The sequence below is a fragment of the Gaeumannomyces tritici genome, assembly GCF_000145635.1.
Source record: "Gaeumannomyces tritici R3-111a-1 unplaced genomic scaffold supercont2.1, whole genome shotgun sequence".
In the NCBI taxonomy this organism is placed as follows: Eukaryota; Fungi; Ascomycota; class Sordariomycetes; order Magnaporthales; family Magnaporthaceae; genus Gaeumannomyces; species Gaeumannomyces tritici.
In genome coordinates this window covers 420461-441895 of record NW_008804545.1, presented here as the reverse complement: position 1 = coordinate 441895, position 21435 = coordinate 420461, and the positions used below count along the sequence as shown (strand labels likewise).

The 21435-nt window shown below is 58.5% G+C and overlaps 8 protein-coding genes across 8 annotated transcripts; 4 read left to right on the top strand and 4 right to left on the bottom strand.

The window, feature by feature from the left end:
* Nucleotides 1-1767: 1767 nt before the first annotated feature.
* Nucleotides 1768-2270, top strand: GGTG_00133 (hypothetical protein; the record flags this gene model as incomplete). Its single annotated transcript, XM_009217874.1, has 1 exon — nt 1768-2270. The coding sequence occupies exon 1, from the start codon at nt 2001-2003 to the stop codon at nt 2268-2270; it is 270 nt and encodes an 89-aa protein (XP_009216138.1). The 5' UTR covers nt 1768-2000.
* Nucleotides 2271-2820: 550 nt separating this feature from the next.
* On the top strand, nt 2821-6551 carry GGTG_00132 (CIA30 family protein). Its single transcript, XM_009217873.1, has 4 exons — nt 2821-3587; nt 3840-3977; nt 4448-5029; nt 5124-6551. Exons 2-4 carry the CDS (start codon nt 3931-3933, stop codon nt 5308-5310), a joined length of 816 nt encoding a protein of 271 aa, XP_009216137.1. The 5' UTR covers nt 2821-3587; nt 3840-3930; the 3' UTR covers nt 5311-6551.
* On the bottom strand, nt 6443-7621 carry GGTG_00131 (ubiquitin-conjugating enzyme E2 8; the record flags this gene model as incomplete). Its single annotated transcript, XM_009217872.1, has 5 exons — nt 6443-6585; nt 6651-6832; nt 6989-7103; nt 7221-7258; nt 7545-7621. The coding sequence occupies 5 exons, from the start codon at nt 7619-7621 to the stop codon at nt 6443-6445; spliced, it is 555 nt and encodes a 184-aa protein (XP_009216136.1).
* A 1039-nt stretch (nt 7622-8660) lies between these two features.
* Nucleotides 8661-10532, top strand: GGTG_00130 (3-methyl-2-oxobutanoate hydroxymethyltransferase). The gene has a single exon (XM_009217871.1). It carries the CDS (start codon nt 8915-8917, stop codon nt 10010-10012), a length of 1098 nt encoding a protein of 365 aa, XP_009216135.1. The 5' UTR covers nt 8661-8914; the 3' UTR covers nt 10013-10532.
* Nucleotides 10265-11203, bottom strand: GGTG_00129 (hypothetical protein; the record flags this gene model as incomplete). The annotated part of the gene is made up of 2 exons (XM_009217870.1): nt 10415-11203; nt 10265-10327 (listed from the first exon to the last, which is right to left on the bottom strand). The coding sequence occupies exons 1-2, from the start codon at nt 10934-10936 to the stop codon at nt 10265-10267; spliced, it is 585 nt and encodes a 194-aa protein (XP_009216134.1). The 5' UTR covers nt 10937-11203.
* An 87-nt stretch (nt 11204-11290) lies between these two features.
* GGTG_00128 (Hsk1-interacting molecule 1) lies at nt 11291-15152 on the bottom strand. The gene is made up of 3 exons (XM_009217869.1): nt 14082-15152; nt 12626-13996; nt 11291-12551 (listed from the first exon to the last, which is right to left on the bottom strand). Exons 1-3 carry the CDS (start codon nt 14598-14600, stop codon nt 12396-12398), a joined length of 2046 nt encoding a protein of 681 aa, XP_009216133.1. The 5' UTR covers nt 14601-15152; the 3' UTR covers nt 11291-12395.
* Nucleotides 15153-15328: 176 nt separating this feature from the next.
* On the top strand, nt 15329-17524 carry GGTG_00127 (xaa-Pro dipeptidase). Its single transcript, XM_009217868.1, has 2 exons — nt 15329-15975; nt 16061-17524. Exons 1-2 carry the CDS (start codon nt 15702-15704, stop codon nt 17350-17352), a joined length of 1566 nt encoding a protein of 521 aa, XP_009216132.1. The 5' UTR covers nt 15329-15701; the 3' UTR covers nt 17353-17524.
* Nucleotides 17525-17588: 64 nt separating this feature from the next.
* Nucleotides 17589-21188, bottom strand: GGTG_00126 (hypothetical protein). Its single transcript, XM_009217867.1, has 4 exons — nt 19819-21188; nt 19313-19740; nt 18479-19202; nt 17589-18395 (listed from the first exon to the last, which is right to left on the bottom strand). Exons 1-4 carry the CDS (start codon nt 19870-19872, stop codon nt 18204-18206), a joined length of 1398 nt encoding a protein of 465 aa, XP_009216131.1. The 5' UTR covers nt 19873-21188; the 3' UTR covers nt 17589-18203.
* Nucleotides 21189-21435: the final 247 nt, after the last annotated feature.

Below are 21435 nucleotides of genomic sequence, written 5' to 3'. Positions count from 1 at the left end.
GTATGGAAAGCGACGACGCATATTTATCCCTCATCATCACTCCCATCATCTTCTCCCTGTCCTTATCAACATTGCCACCGCCACTTTTACACGCGAACACGCACACGCACGATTCTATTTTCACTGGATTCACAATCCCTCTTTCCTTTCTCATTCCTTTAGGCCTGGTTGTCTTTTTGCTTTACATTTTGGGGGTTACTAGAGGGAAACTGGGAGCGGCCGCTCCAGGCCTAAAACGGTGTACGAGGAGTCCTGTTTTTCTGGGGGTTGCTTATGGTCGGATGTCACATAGTGCACCTTTTTCCCCTGCTAAATTCTATTGTCTAAGAACACAAAACGTACACACAAGAAAAGATGCCGAGTGCATGTAATCAGTGGTCGTCTCTGTCACTCGTAACGGATGGATGGATACCTAAGGGATGATAAGAATCTGACTGAGGCGGTTGGGGCCGCGCGCTTTGATGCTGATGTGGAATCGCGCAAACGAATCCTGGCCTGCCTGCCAGGGGGACGAAGTGGCCCTGGTCCAGAAGGTCGACAACCCCTGGCCCATTTTGGCGGCCCACTCTCTCTCATGCTGGGTCTCTTTGGGCATGAGGCGCCCATTACAAGGGGCCGCCAGCCAGCCAGCCGTCCCCCGCGTTATGCCCGTGTTGTTGTTATCTGCGAAATCTTGCTCGCACTCGGACACAAGGTGGTTGCGGTCGCCGCCTTTCCGCGCCCCCGACGGGGTTGAGAGTTCGCCCGTGTGGCTTTTTTTTTTTTTCGATTTGTCGTCGTTTCCCCTTGCCAGGTGCCATGCGCACATTAGGTCAGGCGCATTGCCCCTACCCATCATTACAAACCAAACCTGCCATACCCTCCACTTTGGTCTGCAAAGGACCGCCACGGCGGGTTGTCACGTTGCGTGGAGCCGGCCGGAGTTTTGCTCTATCTCTCGTCTTTCCAGGTTTTAGGTTTTTTTTTTCTCTCTCTTCTTTTTGGCTAAGTGGAGCTATTCCCGATTCTCAAATCCTAGTCCTTTTGCATACCCAAGCAGGTAGGTACCTAGGCACCTACCCGCCTACCTGCCTGCCTGCCTGTCTGCCTGCCTTGAAAGGCGACGGATTCCTTCCCTTGTACAGTATTGTTGCACCTGGCATAAGGGTGCATGGCGCCACTTGGGGGGGATCGCCCGTCGCCGCAGCGGCACTTTGCGGGTTTAGACTAGAGCCGGGCAGAAACAGAAGCTCATACCTAGTACCAGGCAGGCTCGGCTCGTTTGTTTTCGCTCGCGCCGCCCCTTCCTTCTCCACACCACTCTAACAGCTGGGTGCTGGGTGCTGGGTGGTACTTCATCCTCTTCCTCCCTCTTGTTGGTTTGTAATCGCATAATATCCCAACCAAGCCCCGTATCTCTCTCCTCATCTCGTGGGGGAGGAATTTGCCCTCCGCCAGTTCTCCAATTAGCAATGGCAGGGTGTGGGGTTTTACTCACTCCTCTTCTTCTTCTCTCTTTTCACTTTTTACCCTATGGGTTTCTTGGCTGTGCCCAGCTGGGCAAAAGTCCGAACCGAAGTTCTTGTGTAACCACCCACTTTCGCATGGTTTATGGAGCGGAGAGAGGATGGATCGTCACTGCCCACCAGGACCCGCAATGGATGGCCCTGCAAGGGAGAGAGAGCCGTTTGCCGGAGACAGTTGGTGGCCTTGCACAACAAGGTGGGAACCCGGCCGAGTCGGTGCTCGGTTGCGCTGGACGTGGCGGTCGATCTGCTCAATGAGATTATGGGCTGTGATCGGGGGTTTATTGCCGCTTGCTTTTCATGCGCGTGTCTGTATTTTCGTGTTGTTTTGTTTGGTGGTCGAGATCGCTTTCACTCTTATTGTGTGTGGAGTAGCACACGACGACAGAATGTCTCAATTCAGTGCACCTAAGCGAGTGACAAGGGGCCCCATCAGCCCTCCCTCGTTATTAATTTGGCCTCGGGTACCGCGCCCGCACATGCCAATCCCCATCCATGCCACCACATGCCAAAACACCTGAGGACTGCAATGGCATCCGCCTGTCTGTGCCGGCGGGAGGGGCTGGCTGCGCTGCGCGCCCAAGAAAGACCCAGACCAAGAGACCCGCCCGCCGCTCCTCCATGTGGCCAGCCTCGCCCATGCTCCAAATTAAAACGGAGGGGCCCCGATGGACGGGCGTTGTGCTGCTGCCGCAGGTGTTTATTCTGGGGCCGCCGGGCTCGCCCATGCGTGGCACTTTTTCCATTGCAACACGGCCGTCGTGACGGAGGAGGAGGAGGGGGTGGGGGGCGGGCACCTTTTTTTTTTTTTTATGCGTGTCGCGAGAAGCCCAGGCTTGAGGGAACATGGGGGGAGGATAGCTGAGAATGCGCGGCCCGTCACAAGACCCCCCCGGCCGGCCACCCTTCTCGGAAGAGGGAACTCGTATCCTGCCTACCTTGGGTTTCAACCCAGAGGCACCTTCCTGTATACAAGATGCACCCCGCCACTGCCCTCTCGCTCTCCGACCTACCTTCCCTCTGATTAATCCCGTCGTCCCAGGCCGCCGGGGGTTTGGCCTTGCCAGGGATGGCGAGGGAAAAGGGCCCCGCAGAGACAGCTCGGCTCCGGACGCGTCGGTCTGAAGCAGAAAAAAAGGTGTGTTACACAAAGGCCAGGTCTACAACTACAACACACGCACGGCACACGGCTCCACGTTCCTGCTTGTTGGCTTCCATGCTGGGTGCGCCGGTCCCGAGTGGCCCGAGCGACTGGGCTCCGCCACGAGCCGCACTCCTTCCCCTCCTCTCCTCTCCCTTGTTGGTGCTATCACTGGTGCTTGCTGGTTGCCGGCGGAACTATTGCGCCGTATTAGGCATGTGGTTTCGGCGGGGTTCTGTTGCATTTGCGCCCACCTTTCTCTCTCTCTCTCTCTTTCTCCCGACAGCTCCCTCCTCCATCGCCCAAAAGCCCAAAAGAGAGGGGCAAATCAACCGGCTCAATTGGGCAGGTTTGAGAAAGTCTAGATATTGCAAGAGTCTTGGCGGTCCGCTGTCCTGTTTGTTGACAGGCCGGCCCGGGTGCCTAGCTCAGGAGACAAAAGAAGAAGAAAAAAAGGGAAAAAAAGAAATCCGCCGGAAGGATCGTGCGTGTTGCATCTTTAGCCTCCCAGACACAGCAATGCATGGAACTGGCAGGATATGCCATATGCGATATGCAGCCTTCTATTATATTTTCTCTTGGTGTTGGGCCGTAGTTGCTTTGAAGCCGTCCTTTTTTTCGGTTCACTAGACGAGGCAGACAGGTCCCAGCGCCTGTAACTATCCCCGCGCGCCACACGGGATGACGCCACACTCCCGCAGGGATGGACAGGGCTGCTGACAAGCCACACAAACACGGCCCACAACAGCGAGGGTTCTCCCAGCCGGTATCGCATGACGTGATGTCCCTTCAAGATTCAGATTCAGGGGCTGTAAAGTTTGTTTGCCACAGTCGGCCAATCCGCCTTGACAAAACCGCGACGGTGCTCTCGTCGCTGCGCTAGCGTCTCTTGCTTCCTCCTTCACACACCCATTCGCTCTTTTGGTCTGCTCCCGCAACAGGTACGTCGTCGCCAGAACGGCATCCTATCATGTCCTGTCCTGCCCTATCTTCCTGTGCCATGACGTCCCACCGAGCCCCCCATTCGGGCCGGCGACGAGCAGCCTCGGGCCAAGGCAGACCCGACAGCGCCAGCCGCCGCCTCCTCGGGGCTAAGGACAGACCCAAGACGGAATGGTTCCAGGCCCCCCCGGCCGTGGTAGGGCAGGGCCACACCACACAGCACCCCAAGCTGATCCTTCGCGCTCCTCCAGGCTCTAACACCCGCAGCCACGAAACCCCGCGGCACAGCAAAGGCCTCACCCACACGCTCTTTTATTTTTTGTTTGGTTCGACCTCGCACCAATGGCGGCCGTTGCTCAGACGAACTTCATCTTTGGTGGTGGCAACCAGTAAGTACGTCACCCGGCATTTCTCATGTCGTGGCTCCCCCTCTCGGATCCTTTTTTGAGTCCGCAGCCGCTCTCCTGCCCAAGCATTGGCGAAGCCCATTGCCCCATAGCTCACGGCCCTCAACCCCGTGGGGTTTTGTGTCGCCCTCTGTCTGTTTTCACAACTGTAATGACGGGTGACTTGTCCGAGCTGGCCTGGGAACCAGATCCTTTCCTCGAATCTTGTTCCCCGTTCTGGCCTCTCCCCCGGCGCACCCCCAGACTTGAAGTCTGGCAACGTTGCACACGCATTTTTAATGCTGCAAGGACAACGCAAAAGCAAAGCTGCTTGATGTCGTAACAATTTTTTTTTTTTAAAAAAATTAAAAAAAAAAAAAAGACAGATGCAAACGTGGAAACGGTAGCGCCGGGATGACCCACCAACACCCCCCTTGGAGCAACCGAGACTGATTGGCGCAACACCGGCACAGCCCGTGGGATGCGTCCCGGTTCCAGGCCTCGGACGACCGCGTCCGGGGCGGCGTCTCGGTCTCCTTCCTGGACGTGGGGCCGTCCCCGTCGGACCCCGGCCGCACCGCCGCCACCTTCCACGGCCACCTGAACACCACGGCCCTCGGCGGCGCCGGCTTCGCCTCGCAGCGGACCGCCGACCCCTTCAGCGCCGACCTCACCGGCGTCTCGGGCCTCGTGGCCGAGATCGTCGTGCCAACGTCGGTGGCGGCGAGCGAAGGCGGTGCCGCGTGCTCTTCTCCCCCCTCTTCTTCCTCCTCCGCCGCCTGCTGCGGCGCGGACGGCAAGTCCGGCAAGACCTTCACCGTCACGCTCAAGAACGACATCCTTCCCCCGAGCCCCGACGGCCGCGAGCAGAGCACGGTCAGCTGGGAGTACGGCTTCTGCGTCGTGCCCGAGCAGGGCGGCGCCACCGACCAGGCCAAGACGCGTCGCGTCGAGATGCCCCTGTCCGACTTCAAGGCCACGTACCGCGGCAGGGAGGTCAAGGATGCCACCCTGGACCTGGCCAACATCAAGCGCATCACCTTTATGATGAGGAGGTATGTTTCTGTCGCTGCCCGACGCGGTTCAAGTTGGAGAATAAGAAAGAAGGAAGAAAAAAAAGTCTTAACAGCTCCCCCTCGTGCGTTACAGCTTCTTTGGTGAACAGGACGGCGACTTCAACCTGACCATGAACTATCTCGCCGCCTCGGGCCCCGTCAAGGTCGCCGCTGGCGCTGCTCTCCCCAGCAGCGACGCCGCCTCTGCGGACGAGGCGCAGATTCCCGTAACAAAGGAACGGCGGGGGGTCCTTGGCTGGCTTTATAGTTGGGTCAGGTAGTTCCTTTAGCTGAGCGGATGGACGCAGATATATATCATTCACGTGGGCAGCAAACGCTTGACAAAGAGACAGTGTCCCGAAGCTACCAGCCCTTTCTTTCTTGTGCATGTTTGGTGTGTCATCTTGCCTCTGGATCTAGGAACTACGATTTTGGGCCACGGGCTCGGCGTGAAGACGGTGGATGCAGAAGCAGAGGTCAATATCTCGCATCACGTAACCGCAGAGATGGCGTGACTGGACCGACAGGGCGTTATCAAAGCCCCCCCCCAATCTATCATGGATTCAACGTACGGCGGCGCCCCAACGATCTCGATGTATACGTTCCAAGGCTAGGGGCATTAGCGGGTTACGGGACTGGCAGATGATGAATCGGAAACAGTATAGGGTGTCATGGATACCCAAGATTGCCAGTTGCGTCACAACAGACTGTCTAGACCCTAGCAAAGCATGGGGCGTGCAAAAGGGGGAATCCAAAAAAAAAAAAAGGAAAGAAAAAAAAGTAATATGACGAAACAGCCCCAAGCTCCAAAGCCAGTGGCCTCGGCATCCCGGTTGGCCAACGGCCCAAAGTACACAGTCGACACAACCAGCGCCAGCTGCTTCTCAACGTCGGACTTGAGTAGATATTGTGCGGTTCTGGAGACGCTCCGAGCCGCCATCTCCCGATGAGCTCTACATCTCATCTCATCCCCTAGCACATCCTTAATACGCAGCCGTCATGGTCACCGAAGACAGCTCTGGTCCTCACTTGCTGTTTGAAAAGAAAAGAAAAGAGAACAGGGAGTGAAAAAAAAGGCTAAACAAACGCCCATTGCCGAGACAAGTTTTACATGAAAAAAGAACCCATGCGAATAAGTCGTGTGGAAGCCAGCCATTACCAAAGGAAAAGCCTTGAAAGAAGGCCAAAGCCGAGGGAGTTTGTGCCCGATGGTCAAGAGAAACGAAGATTAAACGAGACCGAAGAAAGCTGAAAAACGGGACGGGGTAGCAGGATCCGTAGACGCCCTTTTGCACTAGAGGTTCGGCGTGTCTGAAAGATGTGGCGCCGGGAGGAGCCAGGGTTAGACACGTTAAAGCTACGGAGGCTGACAGAAGTGGTTCCTCGAGAGGGCCGCCACAGTTGTTGCGTCGCTCAGACATCGTCCATCTTGCCGGCCGGCTCCTCGTCGTCGTCGTCGCCAAAGCTTGCGACTGAGGACATGTCGTCATCATCCTCGGTCTCGGCGCCCCCTTCGTTGGTCGTATCGCTGTTGGCGTACTTTTGTACGTACTCTGCTTGCGACGACCTCACTCATCAGCCCAGCGATTCCGAGGCAGAAGGCATGAACTAAACCACTTACCCTTGACCTTGGCGTCGTAGCTTTTGGGCTCGCGCATGAGCAGCGCCGCCGCCTCCCCATTCAGGGGGTCCGTCGGGTTCGGATACCGCAGCAGCTGCGGCAGGAAGACCTCAAAGATGTTGATCATATCGAACATGGGCGACCAGGTCTGGTTGATGACGTCCAGGCAGACGGATCCGGATCTATATCCACGTTTAAAGCGAAGCGCGCTCGCCCGCAAAACTGCCTTAGTCTCTCTGCATCTTCTTGATGCCTCCCCTGAGCCCAAGGGCCGGTTGAATATCTTGCCACAACGCCCGACTGGGTGTGGCGGCGCTGCCACCGCTGGGAGAACTTACAGCTCGTCAATATTGGGGTGGAATATACGGTTGACGAAGCCGATGCTTGGAGACTTGTAAGGGTACTGGTCGGGGAGCTCGACATGGACCTTCCAGGTGCCGCCTTCGAAGGGAGCTGGTACGGTTCGGTGACTGTCAGCGGCCCCATCCCCAACTACTCCCCCATGCCGGCCTGGGCGTTTTGGGGTCGGCCGACGGGGTATGCTGCGTTTTGGTTCATGAAGCTACTGACTCTCTTTTGGCCCCTTGAAAATGACATAAAATTCTTGCCTGCGCAATTTGGAGTGGTCTCAGCACCGGCTGTGCAGCATCGCGAGGCAAAGCCCGTTGCACATGATTCGAGCTCCCAGATACTCACACTGGAGCACACTTCGGTCAGCAGTCTACGGATATGGCGGAGATCACATGTGAGGAAAAGGAAGGAGCAAGGGTGGCGGGAAGGGGGCAGCGCTGCCATACTGTTGTCGTTGACCAGGGTGACTTCGTAGTCGCTCATGAACCTGCGCACGTCAGCAAGTGGGAGAGGCATAGGGCCGGCGCGCTCCTCCTATCGTACATCCTGGCGGAGAGCAGGCAGGTCAGCTGGAGTGGTTCTTGGAGGACGGGGCGGGGCGGCTGCGCCGGATTCGGCATGTGTGGGACGAACTTCATGACCTATACGGGCGTGCAGGAAACACGCAGCCAGTCAGCAACTTCAGCCGGCACTCGACGGGGGTATAAACCATGATTCTAGGAGAAGCATGAGCGTGGCATGAGGGGCCAGTGGTGTAGGCATACATCCGTCTCGATCCGCCGCCTCGGGCTACTCATATTGGCGATCTGTGGGGTGTTTACTCGGCGGGAAACTCGTCGGTTCTTGGCTTCCGGGAACTAGCCCGGTGCGGTTCGCGATTGCTGAAGGGAGACAGACGGCTTCGTATTCTGTCTGGCCGGCTAGTCGGTCGGTCGGGTCTCGGAGCGTCGTGGGGGGTTATGGCGTGAGAAGGGGCTGCACGAGCCGGGCTTGTGGCTGGTAGGGAGTTAGGTATGGAGGCGCGTGGGTTGGCTGGAGGACGGCTAGACTAGGCTGTATTGAAATACGGAAGCAGAGAGGTTCCAAGGAATAAGGGAAGGTAGTAGAAGCGGTCCAAGGCGATGGTTTGTCGGGTCGAGTCAGGAGTTGGCTTTGAGGAAAGACAGGTCAGGCAGGTTCCCCAACTTCGGCGTGGTTTGAGCTGCAAGCGGGGATTCAGCCATGATGTGGAGGCGGCGTGATAAGGCAGGGTCATGGGTGCCCGATAAGCCAGCTGAGGGGCGGGACTGTCACCCCAAGTGGGCCGGAACCGGGGACGGGCCTTCAGGTGTCCTTCAGGTGCCGAGCGTCTGACGTTGGGGTCTTTGTCTCGAACCAGGCTCGTTTCTGTTTTTGTTCACCATTGGTTTCCGACGCTCCGAACTCTGCCCAAGGCCTGGTGCTTACAGACAGCCAGCCAGCCAGCCGCCCCACCCCGGCGGGAACACTCGCCCAGCACGCTAGGCACCGCTGTGGTGCAGGGGATCGCCCTGTGGCGCCGAATCGTGTGGCTGCGTTGCTCTAATCTCCACGCTGGATCCGGGCGGGCGGGACGCGCAAGGGAAAAAAAAAAGAAAAGAAGGCTAAACCGCCGCAGAGGGGAGCCCCGTCAGTGGTGATACTGGATTGTACACGAGTAAAAACCATCATGACCTTGGTTTATTAAAGCGACGAGAGCACACGCCCAACAATTTTGCAATGCGGTTTGATTTCCTGTTTCCTTTTCTTCATTTTCCTCCGGACTGAACCCGCACCAGCCATTTACGTACGCCCTTCCGCAGCCAACATTTGCACACCTTGCCATTGGTCACACGACAAGTATACTGTACTTGACAAGACTGCATAATTCTCACAGCAGCCCACGTACCGTGAACATGCAGCCATCAATCGTCCCGTCTGCCCTGGCCAGGTCGCGTGTCTCGGTGGCCACCACGCTGCGCCGAACAGTCCGGCCTCCCTCTTGCGCCAGCCGACCCCTAACCCTGGCCCCCTGCCCCTGGCCTCAGCACCAATACCAACACCACAGCCAGCAGCCGCTACATCAGCGCAGGTACAGCTCGCACTCTCCCATGGGCGCGGCGCAGCCCAGCCAGCGCAAGAAGGTCGCGCTGGGCACCCTGCGCGCCATGCACCGCAAGGGCGAGCCCATAACCGTCATGACGGCCCACGACTTCCCCAGCGCCCACGTGGCCGACGCCGCGGGCATGGACGTCATCCTCGTCGGCGACAGCCTGGCCATGGTCGCCCTGGGCATGGAGGACACGAGCGAGGTGGTCGCCGACGAGATGCTGCTGCACTGCCGCTCCGTCGCCCGCGCCACCAAGTCCGCCTTCACCGTCGGCGACCTCCCCATGGGCTCGTACGAGGTCTCGCCCGAGCAGGCCCTCGCCACCGCCATCCGCTTCATCAAGGAGGGCCGGGTCCAGGGCGTGAAGCTCGAGGGAGGGAGGGAGATGGCCCCCACGATCCGCCGCCTCACCACCGCGGGCATCCCGGTCCTGGCCCACGTCGGCCTGACCCCGCAGCGCCAGCACGCCCTTGGCGGCTTCCGCGTCCAAGGCCGCACCGCCGCCGGCGCCACTGCCGTGCTGGAGGACGCCCTCGCGGTCCAAGAGGCCGGGGCCTTCGCCACTGTCCTCGAGGCCGTGCCTGCCGAGGTCGCCGCACTGATAACAAGCCGCCTGCGCATCCCCACCATCGGCATCGGCGCCGGCAACGGTTGCTCCGGCCAGGTGCTGGTCCAGATCGACTTGACGGGAAACTTTCCGCCCGGCCGCTTCCTGCCCAAGTTTGTCAAGCAGTACGGCAACGTCTGGGCCGAGTCACTCAGGGCCATCGAAGCTTACCGTGACGACGTAAAGTCTCGCGCGTACCCTGCCACCGAACACACCTACCCCATCCCACCCGAGGAGCTGGCCGCATTCACTGCTAAGCTCGAAAAGGCCGACGCAGAGAACCCGCCCTCTTCATAGATCCATCCTGATTTATTGATTTGGTCAGCATCCTGGTTTTCATATAACGACAGTTACGCTGGAGCATACGCTGGATATGCATCAGTGGCGTTTGTTCAGGAGGATGATACAACTCACCTTCTGTGTCCTTTTGATTTTTGATTGTTTGGTAATATAGACGTAGCAAGCCTGTAACAGACGATACCGACAAGGCGATAGCGCTCGATTAGGGTAGATGATACGTATTCTTTCGCGGCCAAGGCAATCGACACTTCATCCAAAAGCTGGTGTCATGGAGTAGGCAACATTGAGCTGGCCGTTGGAATCCTTGAAGCACTGCAGAGAAGTCGTATGGGCAGTCAGAGCAATGCGCGCACAGCCATGTCCCGCAGGAGGAAAGGAGACATGGGGGGCCCCGCCTACCCGGTGCAGATTCCCGACGATCTCGTCGAGCGCCGGCGCAAAGGTCGAGTTGATGTACAGAAACACGCTCTCCGTCGGCGCGACCTGGAGCCTCCGGCGCAGGTACAGGACCACGGAGTCGAAGCGCTGCGACGCGCTGATCTTGCTCAGCTCCTGCCGGAGCGCGGGCGCGCTCCCGCCCACGGGCTTGAAGCGCACCACCACCTTGAGGCCGGCCGGGAAGGCGCCCGCGTCCGCCAGCGCCGCCGTCGCGTCGCGCGGCAGCTGGCTCAGCATCACCGACGCCGTCATGGTCAGCGGTATGTCGTCGCCGCCGCCGCCGCCGTCCTCGTCGTTGGTGGCGCCCGCGTCCGCGTCTGCGACGTCCTCGGGCGCGCTGGGCGGTGAGGCCGCCGCCGCCGCCGCCGCCGCCGCCGCTCCTGCTGCCGAGTTCTGGACAAGGCCGCCCACGCCGGGAGTGGAAGAGCTCGACGTCGACGGCCGCTGCAGGCGCGGGCTCCTGTATCTTGGCGGGGACGACATGGTTTTTGTCTGCTTGGTTGGAATTTGCCAAGGGGCCGAGTCTGGAACAAGCTACGTTTAGAGAAGCCACCCTAGGTGATGCCTGGGCGGTTTGTTCGCAGCCTGCTCCAGTGCTTTCGTGACTTTCACGGGTGGAACGGGAAAGATGCTGGTGTTTGTAGGAGATGGGTGGTGTGGTTGGGTTGTTGGACGAAAGCACGCAGGCTGCAACAACGACACGAGCCCCGTGCATACCCCCACCACCCAGCGTCATTCAGCGAGCCGCAACTACATGAGCCCCACCACAACAGGTCACCAGACGCCAAACGGCTTACACGAACCTAGCACAGCATGTCGGGGCCGGTGCCCAAAGGACCCAAGCAACTAAACTCGGATTCAACAAGAGGCAGAGAGGCATCCGTGGAGAGACCTGGCGAGACAAAAAATGTATAGCTAGAACAAAAATAAAACCATCAATTTCCGTCTCTGATTCGTATCATACAGTGTACACATGCCAATAGGATATATCCTCTTGGGTCCGGTTGATTCCCTCCGACTCTCCCATATTACTAGTTCAACATGGGCTTCTGGCCCAGCTGCGGTCAGTTGTGCCCCGGTGGAAGGGTCTCCTCTAGGCACCTCGGCGACAAGGCCCAGAAAGCCATCGTGACGCCCAGCGAGTACCTTCGTCCACGTCATCCAAAGTGTGCGTAATATCCATGCTTCGAAATCGCTGCTTCCCCACAACGCAGAAGGCTGATGATGAAAATGATGGAGGTAGGGCAGTCGGTGCCAAAGTCAACGACCAAAGAAATCAAAATAGTAAGCCCAAAACATCAAATCATTCCGCTAACGCCAATACTGATGCGATGAAGAGAACGTGACAACACAAACAAGAGACCGCCGTATAATGAATGCAGAAAGTGGCCAGATCTATCGACACCTCACAAAACCTTGTGTATAAAGATGGACCGCCAACAGGGGAAAATGGTGGAACCCAGACGCAACGAGAGTGAAAGCAGGTGCAATGTCAGAAAGATTCGGGATCGCGCTACTAGGGAGGGTTGGAACGATTAAGGCAAGTTGAAGCTGGCAAGGCCAAGGAAATCAAGACAAGTCAAGTGATTTATGTGGTATTGAAGTCACCGTCCGTGAATGCGTGAAAATGCAGCAGATGCCGGCATGACACGCAAGTCCGCCGGGTGAAAATGTGGCGTAAAGGAGAAAGGAAGGGTATCCGCCATGTGCTGTACCGGCTCCATCCGCCCATGGCAATTATGGGGAGAGAGCATTGGGAGAGAAGCAAGGAATAAGCGAAAGAACTTTGTTTTTGGGTTTGGTGGCTTGGAAGATCAGCTGCAGATGACCGCTGAGGAGACGACGCAAGGGCAGCAACAGCAATGATAGACGGGAGATGAATCCATGAGAACCACGCCTCCCCTTCCACAAGCCCAAAACGTAACGAGACGTGCCGCATAGCTTATTCGTCGTATGCCTGGTACTCGGTCGAGTCGCTGTCAAAGTCGCGATGCGATCGTCGTCGGGGACGCCGGCCAATGGCCTGAAGAAGTCCGTCCAGCTCCGTCCAGTTGTCGTCGTTCTCGGCGAATTTCCGGTGCGGGCGAGATTGTATATGCTACAGGGAGAGTCGTTGTGTCAGCCTACGTCGCTATCCAGACCAGTGCGGGATTGACAGTATTGTATGCTTACCTCTTCAAAGTCCTCAAACTTGTCCTGGCAGTTCTCGCAGTACCCAGGCTTGGGGTCTCGCTTCTTCGGCTTCGGCGCCAGCCGTGAGGGAACGCTGTTTGTTCGTTTGTGTCTATCATCCTTTGCCGCGCGTGACTCGTCGATCGCGTCGAGTCTACGGCGCCCGTTGCCCATGCTAGCCGAACGAAGGAACGAGCCACTGTCCACGCTCAAGTCATTCTGACGGCGGGAGCTCGGGTCTTGTGATACCGCGTCATTCTTCTGCAGAACCTTGCGCTGCAGGCCCATAACCTCCTTGCTCACTCCCGTCTTGGCTCCGAGCGTGCCGGTTGTCGACGACACCATCTGGGACCGAATGGCCGACGTGACACCGGAAGCCTGGAGACCAGAGGCGACAGGCTCGCCAGCTAGGAACCGTGCAGGCTTCGCGCAGTTCGTGCTGGTGAAAGCGTTGGTAGGGTTGAAATCGAGCGTGGGAGGGGCGATAATCTTGGCTAGGCCGAAGAGCTCGGTGGGCGCAAGGACAGCGTTGGCGGTCCGGTTGCCTGCCTCGTCCATCTCGGCGAGCGTGCGTTTGCCAGTGAGGGGCTTCGGACGTGATATCTGCACTGGAGGCTTGAGCTTCGGGGCCGACTCAACCGCCGCATTCACAGTTGCCTGTCGTGTATGCTCCTTGCGTGACGGCTTCTCGGGCTCGTCGTCGATAAAAGGACAGCGTCCATTTGCCGACGCTCGGAACTGCGGCCAATCGCCCTTATTCTTGTCGTGGACCTTGGCGTACTCGCGCACCATAATGGGACGCTGTTTTTCCTCAATATCGTAGACGTAAATGTGAGGGCCTTTGAAGATGTGCATCTCCTTGGTCGAGGCCGTAGGATCACGATCCGAAGGGCCACTAACACGCTCCTTGTTCAGAAGCTGGAGGAGGCTGCCCTCCTCGACCGACTTTGTCTGGGTACCCCCAGCAGTCCTGACACCGAACCCAAGGGCCGCACTACGATACGGGTCAGGCTCCAAGATCGTGTTGACGACCTTGTGCATCTTTTCCAGAGACCAAATCTTTTTCCCCATCTCACGAGCCCGCTCCAATATGTCGACATTGCGGGCAACCTTCGGACGGCGGACGACATCGTCGCCAAGCTGGATCGGGGCTCTCCTCCCAGTGGAGGCTGTGTCAAACAGTTTCCTCTTGGTGTTGCTGATATCGCTTGTCCGGCTCAGGAGGGATGGGTTAATGGTCTGAGGCTGCTCGTAGTGCTCCTGGGGAGCAGCATTGGCGTCGGCCGCGCCTTTGTAAGCGGTCGGGGCGGGTGGGATAGTCCGCGTTGTGACGACGTGGGTGATGGAGATGGAAAAGAACTTCTCTTCGCGCTACAATGGGAAACTGGTTTAGCAAGGACTGTGCGCGCAATGAATGGCAAAGATGGAGGATCAACGGATCTGGGACAGGACTTACAGCACCGAGAGCCATGAGCTGCCGGGCCAGCTTGGCCCGTACATCGTCGGGTACGCTCTCAAAGTAGAAAACATGGCGAGGAAACTGGGCCTTCTGATTGGCCACCCACTTCTGGATGGTCTCGATCTCCCTCTCGGTGATCTTGGGCGCCCTCGAGGCCTGCTGCGAGGCCCTGTCTCTTTCCCTCTCGCGATCTCGTTCGGTGGCGGAGGCCCGCTGCAGCGAGGCGGCGTGGGCGACAGTCCTGGGCTTCACTGGGGAGCGAAGGGTGGTGCGGTAGGTCGAGACGTTGCCGAGCATCTGCTTCTTGGCCGGGGGTGGCTGGCCGTAGAGCTCCTCCCGCTGAGCGCTAGCATAGGAGCGCTTCTGCTTAGAGAAGCCGAACGAATTGGCGGCAGCCGAGACATGGCTGCCTCTTAATGGGGAATTGGCGACATTGGGATTGTTCGAGAGAGGCACTCTCCTGGTCGACATAGCAGAGAATGACGCCGGAGACACGGATAGGGATACAGTTGCCATAAGCGCATGGGCAGACACGGCAGCAGCTGGTAATTGTCGCGAGGACGGTGTCGTTGGGAGTCGACCGTTGCTGCGTGCTGGTTTGCGTGGTGGTTTGGATGCACGCCTGCTTGCTCAGCGTGCAAGGTTCCGCGTGTTGTGAGTCGAGGTTGGCACGGGTGGAGAATGTCGATGTGTGCGGTGTGGTTGGTGGTGCTTGGACTCAGGGAGGGGTTGCCTTGCTGGGTGCTGTCCGGACACGCGACGGGGCCCGCCACCAGCAAACACGTCTCCGCCACACGAAAAAAAGACGAGTGCTGGGGGCAAAAGCGCTCAGTTGGCCACCGACATGGGAGCAGGGAAGATGTGGGAAACAAAGAAAGGAATGGAAGCGGCCGACTGGGAGACCGGACTGCGATGCGCCTTCTGTTTCCTGGGAGAAGGGTGTGAGGCGTGTTTGCTGTGTGCGGTCGGGCTGGCTGGGTCGGTTAGTGAGGACGACGAGCTGACGGTAGACGGTCAGTGTGTGAGGGAGGAATTTGGCGCGAGTTGAAAGAGAAAGTTCATGGGTGGCGAGCTCGGGCCAGGCCCTTTTTTCGCTGCGGTCCCGCCCCATGGCTGGTCAACAATAATACAGTCCCGATTGGGCAAGGTCGTGTGGGGGTGTCCTGGCCTGCAAGCCAACCTCGTCACAGCAGCAACCAGCCCTGGCCCAAAAGCCTGGGCGACCAAGCTAAAAAGCAAACTGCTGTGCAGCCGCACGACCTGAACAGACGGGTCCAAGAAACGTAGAAGGCGTTGAGGCTACCGGGCTTGATCGAGCGACGGGAAGATGAGGCGGAAAGTCAATTGACGAGCAGAAAGCCAAAGACGTGCCAGAGGAAAACAACATGAACACAATAACAGGCCCACCGCCTGCTCGACCTGGGATCCATCTGCACAAATTAGCCCTGCCGAGATGAAGTGGCCCATCCCCATCCCTTATCCCTACCTGCAACCTGAACCCGCGTTCAATAACAGGCTGTTGATAAACAACCATCTCGGCTGCCGCGCCCGTCCTGCAGCTGAGCTTGTCTGGACCCGTGCGCCGGCCCCCGTTGACTGTCGATTCGATTGTCAACAATGTCTTGCCGGGTAGGCTTCCGTCTCAGCCGGCCTGTCTTGCGGCCATGGCAGCAGCACAATGCCACCACCAATACCCTCCCCATCCAGGGATATCTCCAACAGGCACATCCCCGGAGGACGAACCTGGCGCGCTTACTCCCGCAATGCACGTCATCGACCCCGCAGAGGGTATCGAACTGGAGGAGCTATGCCACCAGAGTGGCAGCCTCAGAGTTGCAGTTTGGACAGCCGGTCCATGAGACACACCCACACATTCTCAAGTCTGGGGAATGTATGTACATAGAGTAGCACAATATTTGGCGCCGTGCTAGTATAAACGAGGTACGACTCATGCTGATCTGCGACCCGGCCCTCAGTGACCCCGGGCATCACGGCCCAGGAGTACTATGACCGGCGTTTGAAGCTAGCGGCGTTACTGCCCGTGGGTGGCGTCGCCATCCTAGCCGCGGCAGATCTCAAGTACCGCTCCGGCGCCGTCTTCTACCCCTACCGGCAGGACTCCAACTTCTTCTACCTGACGGGCTTCGCCGAGCAGGATGCTGTAGCCGTCATCCACAGGCGGGATCGGGACCCGGCCGACCACGAGTTCCGCCTCTACGTCCGCCCCAAGGACCCCATCCTCGAGCGATGGTCCGGCCCGTGGAGCGGCGTCGAGGGCGCCGAGGACGTGTGGAACGCCGATGTGGCCGGCCCCATCGCTGCGGCCTCGTACGAGGTCCGGGACAAGGCCGAGTCCGCCCTCGCCGTTTTCGCCGACTCGCGAGACTACACCGGCTCCAGCCAGGTGCAGCCGCTCGCGCCGCTCGTCAACTCCCTGCGCGCCATCAAGTCGCCCGCCGAGGTGGCCAACATGCGCAAGGCCGGCCAGCTCTCGGGCCGCGTCATCACCGACGCCATGCGCGGGCGGCGCGACGGCTCCTCCTCGTCGGGCGGCGGCGGCGGCGGCAACTGGACCCTCGAGCGGGACCTGGCCCTGTTCCTAGAACACGGCTTCGCGCGCGCCGGCTGCGACGGGTCGGCCTACGTGCCCGTCGTTGCCGGCGGCCCCCGCGGCTCCCTGATCCACTACGTGCAAAACTCGGCCGCCCTCGCCGCCGGCGAGACGGTGCTGGTGGACGCGGGCGGCGAGTTCGGCACCTACGTGACCGACATCACGCGCACCTGGCCCGTCGGCGGCCGCTTCTCGCCCGCCCAGCGCGACCTGTACGAGGCCGTGCTGCGCGTCCAGCGCACCTGCGTCTCGCTCTGCCGCGCCAGCGCCGCCACCTCGCTCGACCGCCTGCACGCCGTCGCCGAGCGCGCCCTGGCCGACCAGCTGCGCGACCTGGGCTTCGACCTCCCCGCCGGCCCCGCCGGCTCCTCCGACCGCGGCATGTCGGCTCTGTTCCCCCACCACCTGAGCCACTACGTCGGCCTCGACGTGCACGACGTCCCCGGCTACTCGCGCGGCGTGCAGCTGCAGGCCGGCCACTGCGTCACCGTCGAGCCGGGCATCTACGTGCCCGACGACGACCGCTGGCCGAGCCACTTCCGCGGCCTGGCCGTCAGGATCGAGGATAGCGTCTGCGTCATGGAGGACGAGCCGCTCATACTGACCACCGAGGCCGTCAAGGAGGTGGCCGACATCGAGGCATTGCGGGAAGTGTAAGCCCGGCATGTCAGCCACGGTGGTTCGGGTATCCCCTTCGGTGGTATTTTTTCATGAGCCGCACCAACAGAACACAAAAACAAATCGTGTCGAAACGCTAGATAGTATTCCGCATATTATGCTCTCAATGCCACTCATCTGGATGAAGCAAGTTGTAGTGCCCCTTTCAGACCCCTTTCACACGTCCCGACATGTGCAGACATTGGTAGATTGGTTCCACCAGAATGGAGAGAGAGAAAAAAAAAAAGCAAGTGAAAAAGGAGGCACGCAGAAAGGAGGCATCCGAGTCCCAATATGATTTGGTGATTGAATAAACATGGCCTTCCATTCCAAGCCAGGGCCCTATGGTTCGCCCAAACTAGACCCCCCTTTGCTCATCTTCGGATGAATAACGATTATATCAAGACACCAACAAGTAGGTAGAAAGTAAACGTGAATACAGACGGCTCGCCTGCGCCGGATCCCTGCTAAACTCACATTTTCTGCCTCGATATATCCCCTTTTGTATTGCAGAAAAAAAATGCAGTGGAGTAAAAGTAAAACAGCCAAGCACATATTTACCTGAAGTGTAGGCTGACAGGCTTCTAACGGTATATGCGTGTGTATGTGTATAGCCATGAATCAAAGACAGGGCAGGGATGGGTGGACGGAATCGGGACCTCCTTTCTCGTTCGTGATACAGTGACGATAGGCGGAACGCGTCGTCGCCTGGACCGAAGACGCAGATCCCACTATGACCTCAACAACAAGATAACGGCATTGCAAATGCGGTATAATAAAGAGCCGTGTATGGTCGTAATATGTACAGTTTGAATGTCCGCCAAACCGGGTGGGGTAAATCTAACTTTGCTTCAACAGAACGCTCTTGGGTCGAATAGCGTTCTGCTATAGTTCGGCATCTGGTAAGTCGGGCGTGCTGTCGCGCTGAGAAGTTGCTCAAAGGCCTGAAGTCTCCTCGAGAGCTCCTGGTGCTGCTGCACAATCGCTTTGTTTTTCTTCTCCAGGTAGTGGATGTACTCCGTCGCCTTGGTGAGAACAGCGCCCTGGAACAAGGTAAAGTCAGTTTCGTCAACTTCGCACCTTCGCCAGGTCTACACAAGCCAACCAAGACACATTTTGAACACACCTTGCTAACTTTGGGGCCGCGAGACGGCTGACCTCCTTCGTCCCCGTCGTCCACGTCGTTTTCTGGTATCGTCCGAAGCGCCGGGACTGCATCCCTGAGCTCCGCAATCTTGTCCTTGAGATTCGTCCGGTACTTGCGCTCGATATCGTTATGGGCCGTGCGGTCTCCGGGCTTGACAGCCTTGTCCTTTCCCTTGTCGTTCATGCTCCCCTCGCGGGGTGGGTGATAGGGTGGGTACATTGCGCCTGGCCGCGCCGCCTGAGGATGGGTGCCACTAATATTCACAATCTGGCTCATCGCCGCGCTCATGCTAGACCCCATGGCTGGTCCTAGGCCTAGGTCGTACTGATAGTGGCCGGCGATGCTCGAGCCAAGTCCTCCCGAAGATGGTCCGGGGTTCATCGCTATCGCAATCAACCGCCGTTGCTCTGCTTGGTCGAGGGTGGCTGGACTCTGGATGCTCATGATTGAATCCATCCTCAAGCCTGGCTGTGGCCTCTCCCAGCTCAGCGGTGTCGAGTACAAGCCCTCACGCTGTGGCACCTCCGAGGGCGCGACCGAGTCTATTTTCGAAAGATGCTCCGCGAGGTTGATATTGGAGAAGTTCTCATCTTCGTCATCGGAAAGAGCATTGTCAAGCGCACTATCATCAACACCTTCGTCAGTCGCTCCTAGGTTTGACTGCGAGACCTGCCTCGACGCGGATGGCCTGCTTTTTCGTTGCCTAGGCGTCGCCTTGTCAGCCCCGGCCCGTGACCTTGGCCATTATTCAGGCGTGGCAGAGGGGTGGGATGAGGCACAGGGCGGGTGTGGTGTGATGTGATATGAACTCACCTGTCCGCGTCCGCAGCTCCCTGTTTAGCCGAATTGGCCTGGGTTTCAGCCTTGGCCGCCGAATCCGCCGCCGATTCCTCTGGAATCCCTTCCTCATTGTTATCGAACTGCAGCCAATAGTCTACCGAGTCGAAAGGTGTTGCGTCGGTGCTGAGCTTTGATCGCTTCCTGTCGTGTCTATCTCTCGCCGGATTGGAGGTACGTGTCGGCAGGATTTGTCTCGGGCCTTGGCTATAGAGGGGCCGCTGCCGTTCAGGGGGGTCAAAGGATATCCCGCCAACAGCCTGGTTTTGGGCCTGCTGGTAGGCCTCGAACGAGGCGGTGCTGTGCTGCTGGTTCGCGGGGTCCAGAGAACTTGTGTTCCATGGCGAAAGGGGTTGCGGCGCGGCCGGGCGCGATGCGCCAGCGCGGTCGATCGATTTGCCGGTCTGTGGGGGCGGCGTCAGCGTCCGAGATAGCTCCGATAGTCTGGCATCAGCAGCCGCGGGGTGGCTTGCGGAGTTTACCTGATTATTAGGCACCGAGAAATACTCGATGTGTCTCATGAGATTCGGATCCATGGTGGCGTCGACGGCTCCCGCTCGCTCCTTGCTACGCCGTCGCCAGGTGTTCTGTCAACCAGCCCCTAGCGTCTTCCCCGCCTCAAATGCGCACGGAATGGTTTGACAAGCTTCGACGGTCCGGTGCAACGCCTCGCCCATCGGCAGGATGCTTGGGCAGCAATCGCTTTCGGGCCCTTGTGAGACAAACAATCCAGTACCGCCTAGTGCAACCGCCGCAATGTTGAGAATGTAGTACGCCGGTCGTGCCGAGCCTCGTGCGATGGCACAGGTGACGGAGTCGACAAATAGGTTGGAGGTGCTCGTTCGTCTCTTTTACAATGAGGTGCGAGTGGGCTCTGTTTTCGTTCGATCGCCGTTGGGGTCGAGGAGGGTGCGAGGTGGCGTGAGCTTATGGATGAATGGATGCTCGGTCGGTTTCGTTGTTCGGGGCAGGATAGAATGCGATGCGCAAGCAGCACGAGCGCATGACCCAGCCTGAGAGGCGATGGTAACGAATGGGCGCCCTTGTAGCGAGGTTCGCAGAGCCCCAACACGGTGAACCAAGCTGCGCCGAAGACGGAAGAGAGAAGGAGTCCAGGTTCAGAGAGAAGAGTCGAGGGGCGATTGAGATCGCTGGGGAGCAGCAGAGACAAGGAAACGAGGTCAAGGATGTCGAGAGCGCAACAATCAATGTCGACAGCTTGTGGAGATATCTATGGCTCGGTAATACGCTCCTGGGCTGCTAGCTAGGTGCCTCCGCGGCAGCTGGTGGTGGTGGGTATTGGTGGTCACCGTATGCGAGCACAACCACGACGTTTGGCTGATGTTGCGCCACCAGAGAAGGGGGCTGGTTGGATACGCCTGCACGCGAATAAAGTTGGAGGGACGGCGACAGCTTGTCGGTAAAGATTGCTGGCGATGCAAGCGTGATCATGGAAGAGGCTGACGGATGAGCAATGGCAAACGTTGCAGCGTCATTTGCAAAAAACGAAAACTGGTCTCTGGCCAAGGTTGATTCGTCTCCGCAAGCCTCGACGGCTGGTCGGTACCTCGAGACCTCCTGGTTCTGGCAGTCAAAAAGTCGAGCCCGCCAAAGGACAGCCAAATTCAATCAACGCAGCGCAGCGTCGAGCTCTGAGGAGGGTGACAGGGATGGCCCACTTTGCATGCGCCGAAATGGAGTTGGGCGAGTCGAGCCGATTGGAAGAAATGGTTCCAAAGGGCTCGAGATGGCCTGACTTTGCCATTGCGCCTGGGGAGGTCTTGTAACATGTTGCTGTTGAGCCCCTGATGGTCTTTTGGGAGAAAAATTGCATGTCGGTGGGAGAAATCGTATGATCTTTTTGGGGATGAGGGGAATCGTGCAATCGGCAGCTCGCCCCCACCCATCCCGTGCTTGTCACTCCAGTTGAACCGACAGGGGTGTTGCCAGCCGCAACGAAGCTCGAGTGGGTGGACCCCTAGGATTGATTCACTACGTGAAAATCAAAAGACCGCACGCACTGAGCCCGTCGCCCTATTCAACGCACGTGGGGGGGGGGGGGGGGGNGGGGGGGAGATATATCTAATAAATGCTAGTTC

Coding starts and splice junctions, on each gene's coding strand:
- GGTG_00126 (XM_009217867.1), bottom strand. CDS start 19,872: ATGGATCCGAATCTCATGAGACACATCGAGTATTTCTCGGTGCCTAAT. Junction 19,741..19,818: donor TCTCGGTGCCTAATAATCAG/GTAAACTCCGCA, acceptor CCGCCCCCACAG/ACCGGCAAATCGATCGACCG. Junction 18,396..18,478: donor GCGGCCCCAAAGTTAGCAAG/GTGTGTTCAAAA, acceptor ACCTTGTTCCAG/GGCGCTGTTCTCACCAAGGC.
- GGTG_00132 (XM_009217873.1), top strand. CDS start 3,931: ATGGCGGCCGTTGCTCAGACGAACTTCATCTTTGGTGGTGGCAACCA. Junction 3,978..4,447: donor ATCTTTGGTGGTGGCAACCA/GTAAGTACGTCA, acceptor ACACCGGCACAG/CCCGTGGGATGCGTCCCGGT. Junction 5,030..5,123: donor ATCACCTTTATGATGAGGAG/GTATGTTTCTGT, acceptor CGTGCGTTACAG/CTTCTTTGGTGAACAGGACG.
- GGTG_00127 (XM_009217868.1), top strand. CDS start 15,702: ATGTCTTGCCGGGTAGGCTTCCGTCTCAGCCGGCCTGTCTTGCGGCCA. Junction 15,976..16,060: donor CATTCTCAAGTCTGGGGAAT/GTATGTACATAG, acceptor CCCGGCCCTCAG/TGACCCCGGGCATCACGGCC.
- GGTG_00128 (XM_009217869.1), bottom strand. CDS start 14,600: ATGGCAACTGTATCCCTATCCGTGTCTCCGGCGTCATTCTCTGCTATG. Junction 13,997..14,081: donor AGCTCATGGCTCTCGGTGCT/GTAAGTCCTGTC, acceptor TTCCCATTGTAG/CGCGAAGAGAAGTTCTTTTC. Junction 12,552..12,625: donor AGTTTGAGGACTTTGAAGAG/GTAAGCATACAA, acceptor CTCTCCCTGTAG/CATATACAATCTCGCCCGCA.
- GGTG_00130 (XM_009217871.1), top strand. CDS start 8,915: ATGCAGCCATCAATCGTCCCGTCTGCCCTGGCCAGGTCGCGTGTCTCG.